This window comes from Histoplasma capsulatum (genome assembly GCF_000150115.1).
Source record: "Histoplasma capsulatum G186AR genomic scaffold supercont2.9, whole genome shotgun sequence".
Lineage (NCBI taxonomy): Eukaryota > Fungi > Ascomycota > Eurotiomycetes > Onygenales > Ajellomycetaceae > Histoplasma > Histoplasma capsulatum.
Window position 1 is genome coordinate 650,711 of NW_025544809.1, and position 10,754 is coordinate 661,464.

Here is a 10,754-nt window from a genome sequence, read left to right on the forward strand (position 1 = left end):
CAACATCGAAAGTTTCATTGTTGCAGCCACACCCAACCGCTAAAATGTTTATCCGCAAGAATTTTGGAATCAATCATAAACCACCGCATCAACAATATCGCCATGTGACGGGACGGTAATATACATGGATGAATATTTGGCATGCTATCGTGACCCTACGAGAAGCCGGAAACCTAGTTCAAACGCAGTCTGTCCTTGAATACTCGTCCCGGTCCTTCTCTCCACCGAATGGCCATTGCATATCCTCAATGAAACATCCGCAACCATGACCTCGTGCCCGAACGATGAGCTCGCCGAAGAGATCAATTCCGTCAATGCAATATACGACCCTTCCACAATAACGCTGACATCAAACCCGTCCAATTCCCCTCCCCGTCGGCCGAATGAGCTACCAGTCACAACCACAATAATCCTCCGGATACCCAATCGGCCAGATTTCTCGTTCCTTCTTGGTTTCGACAGCAAATACCCCTCTAGTCCTCCCCGAGTCATTGGCACTGCGTCCACCAGTTCTCGGGGTGAAGGGAAAAAATGTCTCGATATATTGAGTGGCTCAGTGCAGAAAGTGTGGCAAGATGGCTTCGTCTGTCTTTATGATCTTATAGAGGAATGCGTGGAGCGGTTCGGAGATATGCGAGGGGGAGAGCTTGAGGAATCCGCAGCCGCAGCAGCAGATGCTGCTGCTGGCGGCGAAACTGCGGACACCTCCACTCCAGTATCTCCAACAGTAGATACAACTTCTTCACCACCATCATTACATGCGTCATTTGGTCTCGAGAGTCCCCCAGACTGGGTCGTTTCAGAAACCGTGACGGAGAAGAAATCAGTGTTCATTGCCCGTGTCGCCCGAGTCCAATCGACAGAGACGGCGAAAAAATATCTCGATTACCTTCTTGGTACGGAGAAGAAGATCGCAGCGGCAACGCACAATATCACAGCCTGGCGAATCAAGCAAAAACCCGGGCAGGGTCCCAATGGGGTTCCTTCTGGTGAGGAAACTATCTTTCAAGATTTCGATGATGACGGCGAAACCGCTGCTGGGGGCAGATTGTTACATCTTATGCAGTTGATGGATGTATGGGATGTGGTCGTCGTTGTGACCCGATGGTATGGGGGAGTTAAGTTGGGCCCTGACCGATTCCGAATCATCAATACAGCCGCCCGTGATGCCCTGTTGAAGGCTGGATTTACGAAGTTTGAAGGAGGCACTTCCCAGGAAAAGGGCAAGAAAAAAGGTAAACGATAAATAATTATGGTGCCTTTACATACTTCCTAACTTTTACGGCATTCTCACTGCCTATCAAAAAAAAAAAAAAAAAAAAAAAAAAAAATTATCTATATCCTGTATAAAACACCCGATTTCTCACATCTATAGCTTGCTTGATGGAGCAACCAACTTCTCTACCTCAGCGAATTGGTAGTAGAACTCGAGGCTCTCGGGATTGGCTAGTGTGCCCGACGGCTTGATCACTTTACCAGACACAATCTGTTTGACTGGAAGTTCTACCTTCTTCAAGTTGACAGTCGTCTTGGATTTTGGTCAGCATGCAACTTCGATGTGTCCAAAATAGATTTGGATATACTTACCGGAATCTCCGGGGTCTCAAACACATATTTCGGCACATGGCGAGGACTCAGTCCGCTTCTGATGGCGGCTTTAACATCGTCTACCATTTTTTTGGTAAATGGAACGCCGGGACGCATGAGCACGAATAACATGACTGTTTCATCTGAGTCGTGGGGTCGACGCTGTCCCACGCATATGGAGTCGGAGATCTCATTGGCAAATTCGTTCTCGAGAATGCTGTATACTTCGGAGGATCCAAACCGTACGCCTGAAGGATTTAGAACGCCATCTGCACGTCCCAGGAAAAATATTTGCTTCGTGGCGGGGTGTATCATGACGAAATCGCCATGGGTCCAGACATCTGAATATATATAGTTAGCCAGGAAAATCAAAAATTCCAACAAGAGGGAGTGTGCCAGAATTACCATCAAATCGAGCAAAATATGCGTCGAAATAGCGCGCTGCACCATTCTTGCCCCAGAACATGACGGGCATGTTAGGAAATGCTGCTGTCGCAACCAGTTCGCCTGGAACTCCTTCCTCTAGCGGAATGCCTTTCACACCCTTCCCACCCTCCACAGTCTGATCATAAACTGCAATAGGTGTCCCAAGACTAGGTCCCTGGCATCCACCCACATACAACGGCGTCAAAGCGTTTGAAGTTCCAAATGTGCCTGCAATATCTGTACCGCCAGAAATATTTGAAAGCTGCACGTTGGGTGGGAACCCTTTGTCATAAAACCACTCGAAAAGAGCGTCGGAAAGCACCATCCCAGTGCTTGTCAATACCTCCAGATTGCTAAGATCAGTGACCTCTCGAGGACGAATGCCGTTCCTTTGCAATTCGTACATATAGCGTGGGGAGGTGCCCAGGTGGGTTACTCTGGCTCAATAAGTATGCGTCTCGTGAAGTCTATTTTAGGCCTGGAACTTACTTCTGCTCTCCCGCCAATTTGATGAAGGAAGTTACACCAGGTAAAAAGGGGCTGCCGTCGTACAGGACTATTCTGCATCCATGCATCAATGGCTGCAACGCACTGAGATACATTATCCAACCTGTTGTTGTGTATTGCAGAGCCACCGAAGTCGGATTCATTTCTCGATGCAGTATACCTTCCTTTAACCCGCTCAAGACAATACCTCCAACAGAATGCACAATGCATTTTGGCGTTCCAGTCGTTCCTAATTACATTCTCGTCAGAGCCTCCAACCTTCGAAATCCACACAAATGGTTGATACAAGATTCATACCTGAGGAATAAACGACCAAGAACGGATCCGAAAACCTAACTCTCACAAATTCTAGCTTATCGCCCTTTGCTTTGGCCAAGAAAGTTGCCAAGGTTTGCGCTCTGGGCACCATGTTCACATCGGCGGGACGATCTTGGAATCGAGGCTGTGATACGATGCCTTGAAACTCCTCCACACCTTCCATCCCACGAACAATGGCATTCATCTTCGATCTCAAATCGATCGTTTTCCCATTATACACTGTCCAATCGTCCATGAACAGCCACTGGGGTTTGATCTGGAGCAAGCGATCCAGAATCCCCTTGGCACCCATATCGGTCGAGCTCGACGAAAATAGGCCTCCCAGCGCAGTCACAGCCAAAAATACAACAAGAGTATCGATACTATTGCTTGCAACAACCGCCACTCGATCGCCCTTCTTCACACCCGCAGCCTTCATGGCCTGGGATAACTTTCCAACCCTCCTCCTGAGTTCTCCAAACGTAATATTCCGGGTCCCCTCCGCGCCACCTTCCCGAACCTCGGTCACAGCAGCTTTACTATCTTCTTTACCAGCCGTGGACACTCCGGATGATCCAGAAGAAGTGAAAAGCATGTTCTCTGCGAAATTCATGTATGTGCCTGCGAACCATTCCGGGATGCTGTCCATGCGTGCCGTCTCATCGACGACGCTTGTGTAGGTACCTGAGTGGATAGGGTTGAGGTCATGCCAGCAGAATTCCCAGAATGCCGCGCGGCTGTTGACAGAGTAGTCGTAGAGCGAGAGGAAGGTCTGGATATTTTAGTCTTGCGTTAACTAGCCCCTTAACCATGTTGGTCTACATTTTTGCTTTTGGAAATGTACCAGCCGCCCGGGAAGGGGTAGTAGCGAAGAAAGAAAGCAGGGTAAAATGAGGGGGCATAATACTGCAAAAATCCAGATAGAATATAGCAAAGATAGGAATTCAAAACCAATTCAGCCTTCATATGCAACATGGGGGCCACGTACTGGAAACTTCAACCCTGTCTTGCGCTCTAGCCGACGTCGAAACTGGCCCAGATTCGACGACTCGGGATTGGGATGCTCCCATAGCTTACGTGGTACCGCGTACGTCGACATGTCTCTATATATAAGGGACGATGGTTGTTTTGGGTGGGAAAGCAGTCACAAACGAGTGACCGGAATCAGCACCGTTGTAGTAGTAGCAAGGCGATTTGGGGACAATAAGCAAGAATTCCGGCTATGAAGACCAAATATAATTCAGTTCTAAGATCCCCGCACATCGCCACTCTCTTTCTCTTGACACCTTCCCCCACATATCCAGGGTCTATTGTGCGGTGCAGGTCCGTCTGCTCTACCCGGCACTCGGCTTTCATCTTTCTGTTTTCTTATCGATTGTCCCATTAAATCGTTCCCGGGTTTGTGTGGCGGGGGCCCCCTAGTGCCGACTTCCTCGGCTTCAAGCGGTTTGGCATTGCCGGCCTAGAGGAGCAAACTAAGGAGATGAACTTGAAAACTCAATCTTGCTTCTCCTGGAGGTTTGGAGTTTGGTATCTGGGCCCTGGTAAGGCGTCCATATATCTATCTCTAGGAGGGTAACATATAGGTAGCTATGTATTTATAGCGTTGGCCCACGGCTTCAGCATTGACGATAGCCGAAGGGGACACGTGTTTCGGCAAATACAGTTACCGTCGCATTCCGATCGATTTGATATGAAGCCGGCCACCGATCACCTAATTCGACTAAATATGGCAGCCAAAAAAAAAAAAAAAGAAAAAGAAAAAACTCTTAGTTGATACCCATCAACACTCGGATTCCCAGAGAGCATGGTCACTGATTATTGCAGAGTTGTATATCCCAAGGTTGGCCACGATCACCCCCTATCGATATTTCCACGTCGAGCGGCATGGGCGAAAGAGAGTCCTTTTTCACCCATTGGTACCCTGTCGTTTCTATCTAGCAACAGGCCAACTTCGATGTGTATATAATAAGTGTTCCGCCATTGCGTAATTGCCAAAGTGGTATGCCAAAAGTTCACACCGTAAAGGACTGGCCTGAGAAACGCTCGGTGCATCAGGACATGAATCAAGGAAACATGAAGAACAAGTTCAACTGCAAAAATATCTGCAATTGAAGAGTTAACGAGAATGAAGTTTCCAACTGCCTATTCTCCCGCATTTTCCTTAAGGATGCTGGGAAAGGGGTACACATCTACCGGCAGTGTGATTGGTAGTTCAAGCGGAGCCCCAGGAGAAAAAAAAAAAAAAAAAACAGAAAGAAAAAAGAAAAGAAGAAGAAACGAAATGGATCTCAGGCGCCAATGCCATGCTTGGCGAGAAGTTGTGAAGAAATTGAACAAGCGCTCTTGCTCTTAGCCCCGGATGAACGCAAGAGAAAAAGAGATTCCTGCCAGATTTGACAGACCTAGATAAGCTTTTGCTCCTGTAGTATGTGGATTTCAATGGAGAAGGATGGGAAGGTCGGGTAAAACTCGTTTAGGATTGATTCATGCTCTACCTTCTTACTGCTTCATTTCAAAGTAACGGCGGCGTGTCGCATGGGGGGAGCACCAAGCGAAAGAGAGGAAATGATAGGAGGCAAAGGGCCCTAGCTTCATTCTTTTGAGGATTCGGCATGAGGGAATCATGCTAGGAAGCCTATCGCCAATGGGAATATTCTCAGCAATGGGTAGTGGCACATTTGGATTGTGTGCATCCCAGGAGATTTAAATGCCCAACCATCTGGAGACACAGTCTAGTCATCCATTTTCACTTGAAACACAGCCTTAGTATTCCGTTGGCAAAAAATAAGGTATAATAACCTTAGGGAATCAGTAGTTCCTGTTGGTATTGGCCTTAGGTCAAACCCCAATCGTAAATATTGTTTTCAATTCTCATCCATCGCAATACATCATTCCTGACTCACTGTTCGATACAAGAGTCTCATAACTTTCTTAATACCGAGTGCCTCTGTGGCACTAAGTAGATGGCCATCTGCAAGAAACGACCTATGCTATATTAGCTAGTTGGCCGTCGAAGGAACAAATGCAACCTCGACGAGTCGGAGCCCAAAGTGACTTTGCATTGCCACCCAAAGGCGGCTCCCTTTCTTCAGTAGCTGGTGGATTCCTTGTGCTGTTTAGCTAAGAATCTAAGAAAATCAAATTCCTCACAATTTGGTGTCTGCCCTTGAAATTTCAAATGAAGCGTGAGCATATCCACCTCCATTCCAACCGACTAAATCCGTGGATGAAACTCTGGAATGATTCAATTGCTTTGCTCCACTTATGAGCTTGAGAGTGGCTCGCAAGATGACCTGGCTGAAGATTCGAAAAACGACATCTGATATGTGACGGGAGGTCTTGAGCAAGAGAACTGGAGCCAGCACAGCGGCAGCCCAGAGCAGAGACCGTACCCAACTATAGTGAGATTCACGGAACGCACGGGAGAGCTGGGGATGTCTCCACCAGGTTGGCGCCTAACAGAAACACGCATCTATCTGGGGCTGCGGAGCCCCGAGTTTCCATGCTACTAATGCGTTAGGGAGGAGATGGAGAATCTGGCTTGAAGGAGGACTCTGTTCGATCCTCCATTTGCCGTCCCGTGGCCATTCGATGCCAATGGTGTAATGTCTTTGTTGAGACTATCCTCCCGTGACAGGTGGATTTTCAGGACCGTGGGGTCGCGATACCCGGTAGAGATAGATGAGGCACTTGCGATGTGTCGAGGAAACAGAGATTCATCAAACCTAGGAAACGATATCATTGACGGAGCAGTTAGAGCCTATTCTCCACCATGTTCTCGTAAGAACAACAACAATAATAATCCAAACGCCTGACGGCGACATGATCACCACATGGCGGGAGCTCATACGCTCTCCGTCCGTCACTATGGGCCACCAAACCAGAACAATGTTTCTCCCTCATTATGTGGGAAAAAACTATCCGGAAACGCCATTGAAACCCGGAAGAAATGAGAGCGAAAGGGGGGACTTCGTTGGATGCGGGCCTCATATCCACCAGGCGATAGGTTGGCGAATATCCAATGAATAGCCTCATGTTGCTTCTTCAAAAAATCTCCTAACTAGAGGCTTGAGTCTTCGAACGACAATGATACTAGCAGTAGTGGTGACTAGCGTTCGTCGTCGGTGCCGTTTCATTGCAATGGAGACTGCGTTTCAAAACTGCTGGATGAATCATATTTCCCCTACACTCCAGACGGTTTTCAAAGGCTTCTCAATGTCCAATCGTCGACATCGAACTATCGAGATACCGAACATGGCAAAATGATCATGTACTAGACGGATTGTCACATTCGTCGATAACTAATGGTTCAATGTTTGATACAGACGCACGAATCACGAAGGCTGGCCAAACGGCACGATCATCGAGCGATCCACGCTGTCACACTGACTCTGGCGCTTCGCAAATCATCCGATGCGATTCGGCATGCCGGCCTGTGGTGGTTGGCTATTCGTTGACCACCGCAGCGCCTAGCAGCCCACGCTGGTGTTATCACATTTATATGACCTGTTGGCTGGGGAGCTGCTTTCACGTCAGCTAGTTAGTTAGTGGATGTGTTCTCTTGCTGGAATACAGGGGTCACTACTCCGTAGTCAATCTATCTTTGAATTTCAGTCAATGAAGGATAAAAAAATATTCAATGGCATTTTTAGTCTTACTTCCTCCTCTTTCTTTTTTTTCTTTTTCTTTCTGCATAGCCAAGCTGAAACATGCGAAGTTGCAAGGTTACGCCGTATGCACACAGAGGAAGCCGCTTCGCTCTGAACACCAATTACACAGAGAGAAACCCCTGGATAATATCCGTAGACAAATAACAAGGACCCTGGGATTATGCCAGGGCCAAAAGGTGGATTTGTCCCAGGAAATCTCGGTCTTCCTTGGTTAAGCTTTTTGATATATCATGATCCGATGAGGCATACATATATACTCTGGCATTGGGTACATGGAGAGCACATCGCCACAAAAAAAAAAAAAAGATGGATCCAAGCAAGTACTGTGCAAAGTATAGGTAGTTCAGCATCTACACTGTGCTAGATTTATTATCCTCACCGTATTTTCAAACGTTACTACATTCCACAGGAATTTGTCATGCTAGTCGGTGAATTATGTCCCACAACACTGAAAATCTGCCACCTACTTATGAAAGAAAAGAATAGAATAAAAATTAATCGCTAGTTGTTTTCGTTCCTAATAACTTATCGGGATTGAACTCGTTGTTCTCGCGGCTGCCAACAACTCACCCCGCGGATCCATCCCACGATGTTGGCCGGTCTTGACCTTGTGTAGTTATAACACCTTGTCGTGAGCGACCCACCTTACGGGTTTTTGGGTGAAAGAAATTCGCCGGGGGTTGACCAGGGGTTGGATCGAATACCAGCTCAGCTTAGTCGACAGGCTGGACAACCGGTCATTTCCAGGGTTCTGTCAGCTTATTTTAGTGGAATTTTGGTGATTCCTTGCTAAACTGGAGGGTGACGAGGAAAAAAACAGAAAAAGAAAAAGTAAGATCGTGAATATTTCCTTGAAATAGTCAGTCTGAGTGAAAAAGATGTTATCAAAGAAAGTATAAAATAAAAATTAAAATAAACAACTGGAAACTTCCGGGATTGGAATGGTTGTACCACAGAAAACGGGCGTTGGTTCCATGGTTCGGAGAGAACGGTAGAAATGTTTGGAAGGATTTTTTTTTTTTTAAAAAAAAAAAGACAGAGAAAGGAAAGGAAGAGGAAGCTTTGTCAAAGTCGGCGAAAGACCGAGACCGTGCGAATAATTATTGTTGGCGATGGTGGAAAATCTGACTTGTCCTGATTCATTTTCATCATTTCTTATTGAATCCGTGAATGGGCTTAACTTATTCTAGAAAGACAAAAGTGAAAGGGATGGACACTAATGCAGCCTTCAGTTGGTTCGTGCTTGAAAGCGTTTTCCACACCGACGGTTGTTTCAGGTTTTTTGGCGGGTGCGCAGAAGTTGAAAGTAATACTGCCATATTCAAGGAACCACAGGCCTGGGAATTACTCTGTCGAGGTAGCCATCCTGCTGGTATCGTTGTGATGGGTCTGTAACCTCACTCGTAGGACAGGAGATTGAGCGATATGTGTGATTGGGCATCTTTGTATCGACTTAAATGGCGCGAGTTTCACAAAAGATGGGAGTGAAATCGCGTCAGAAAAGGATGATTAATCTTGAGCGCTGAAAGGAAAATTAGAGTAGTTAAATGTAACTCGCTAAAAGGGCTCATTCTTATGATCTCCTTCACCCATCGAATCCCAGTCCTTTCGAGAAGTATCCGTGGGGAAAAAACTTGAAGTTTGAGGGAAAAAAAGAAAAGAAAATACCCTGGCATGCAGCACTAGAAGGATCACTTTTATTCGCCGGTTGTCAGGTTTCCTGGACTAGCGGCCAACAAGTAGCGGTTCCTGGTCTTTGGCGTGAAAGATTTGGGGCCGAACAACCAGGCCCAATCAACGCTACGCCCCCCTGGTACCTGAAAACAGCTTTCAGGTCGGATTGAGGATGTCTCGGTGCTCATAGGCCAGAATTTCAAATGTCTCCAGCCAATAAAAAAGGAATGACTGGCATCGGCGATCCCGGGCGATGGTCCGTTCATTGTGCCTGCTTGATGGATCAAATGGATTGGCTCTTCAGCGGTTTTGCTGACAGGCTCCATTTGTGGTTTGACATTTGTCCAGATGTCGGACAAGTCATGAGCGGAGAAATCCGTCCGTCATGGTCAACATGACACTCTCTGTTTCGAGCGAGTCGTTTTTTATTTTTAACTTCTTTTAGAGATGAGGCAGACATCCATTCCTTTCAATCTCACACGAGATGAAGCCGAGGATTAGACTGCGAGAGAAAGCTTCAGCTGCGGCGCTTGGACCCGTGCTGTGTCGAACGGTGACTTTCTGGAAATATTACTCCGATCAAACGGGGCCAGGCACGGGCGAAGCCGCACACACTGCCGCCAGCGCCACAGGGCCAAGATTATACCCACTGGAGGCTAATTCTCGGCTCTCTCAAGAATGTTGGGTCGCCAGTGCTGGCGCTGTTGAGCATTTTGCAAGATAAACTGATCGATGGGAGTGGGCCCTGGGGATGGGCACAGTCAGCTTGAGAGGATGTTGCCCCATCTGACCTTGGCTTTCCATTTCAGCAGCGTTGTCCCTCGGTTACGCCCAAATTGTAGGAGTGTGAAAGGTAAGTCGTATCATGATGGGACGCTTAAATGGCAGTAATTGGCCTGGCTGCGTAGTTAGTCTGGGTTGGAGCCATTTGGTGGCAGCCCACGGTTCCACGGGCGCAACATCCGTACGTTTTGCACTCCACCACCCACCACATCAACGACTCGACACTGGTTGCAGCCTTGGAAGCGAGTCGCTGTGCGATCTCTTTGCCATCCTCCCTGGACTCGACGGAGTACCCACAGTGTGAATGTTAGATCCCTTTCGCCTGAGGAAGAACAGCCTCAGACTCAGAGGAACACTATCGAGTCCCTTGATTGTTTCCAGTTTCGTTTCTCTCATTTCTCCTCACATCTCTCCTCCCAAGTCCCTCCAGTAGGATGACTGCGTCAAATCACTCGATCAGGAACGAAACATCATGCCCTGAATGGCCACTCGCCAAGATGGTGAGGACGCTATGCTCCACCCAAGCGGAATCGGCCAGCTTAGCTTGTTTCGAATTCTGTTCTGCACTCCGCTTGGCCATCCCCCCGGCGGATGTTGAAACCAGCCAAATGCAGCCCTGGCCAATTGCCGTTGGACAGAAGCACCACTCTGCGCACACTTACCCCTCGCCCTTGACAGGCATGCATGGCCCCGGCTGATGACTAGCCAGATGAGCATGGATTTTAGCCCTGAAGACCACGCCCCGTCAGGCACAGTGCCACTAAGCACCTTATCGATACCATCCATGGAGGTGGAGAATCAGCGCCG

At 47.7% G+C, this 10,754-nt stretch overlaps 4 protein-coding genes across 4 annotated transcripts; 1 reads left to right on the forward strand and 3 right to left on the reverse strand.

Annotated features, from left to right (window-relative positions):
- Positions 1-265: 265 nt before the first annotated feature.
- On the forward strand, positions 266-1,318 carry HCBG_06440 (impact family protein; the record flags this gene model as incomplete). Its single annotated transcript, XM_045433489.1, has 1 exon — positions 266-1,318. The coding sequence occupies one exon, from the start codon at positions 266-268 to the stop codon at positions 1,244-1,246; it is 981 nt and encodes a 326-aa protein (XP_045285802.1).
- A 51-nt stretch (positions 1,319-1,369) lies between these two features.
- On the reverse strand, positions 1,370-4,173 carry HCBG_06441 (acetoacetyl-CoA synthase; the record flags this gene model as incomplete). Its single annotated transcript, XM_045433490.1, has 8 exons — positions 1,370-1,528; positions 1,588-1,928; positions 1,993-2,450; positions 2,503-2,623; positions 2,818-3,589; positions 3,806-3,920; positions 3,970-4,037; positions 4,114-4,173. 8 exons carry the CDS (start codon positions 4,171-4,173, stop codon positions 1,370-1,372), a joined length of 2,094 nt encoding a protein of 697 aa, XP_045285803.1.
- Positions 4,174-5,966: 1,793 nt separating this feature from the next.
- HCBG_06442 (uncharacterized protein) lies at positions 5,967-6,644 on the reverse strand (the record flags this gene model as incomplete). Its single annotated transcript, XM_045433491.1, has 3 exons — positions 5,967-6,275; positions 6,374-6,545; positions 6,592-6,644. The coding sequence occupies 3 exons, from the start codon at positions 6,642-6,644 to the stop codon at positions 5,967-5,969; spliced, it is 534 nt and encodes a 177-aa protein (XP_045285804.1).
- A 3,176-nt stretch (positions 6,645-9,820) lies between these two features.
- On the reverse strand, positions 9,821-10,733 carry HCBG_06443 (uncharacterized protein; the record flags this gene model as incomplete). Its single annotated transcript, XM_045433492.1, has 2 exons — positions 9,821-9,909; positions 10,610-10,733. 2 exons carry the CDS (start codon positions 10,731-10,733, stop codon positions 9,821-9,823), a joined length of 213 nt encoding a protein of 70 aa, XP_045285805.1.
- Between the last annotated feature and the right edge of the window lie 21 nt (positions 10,734-10,754).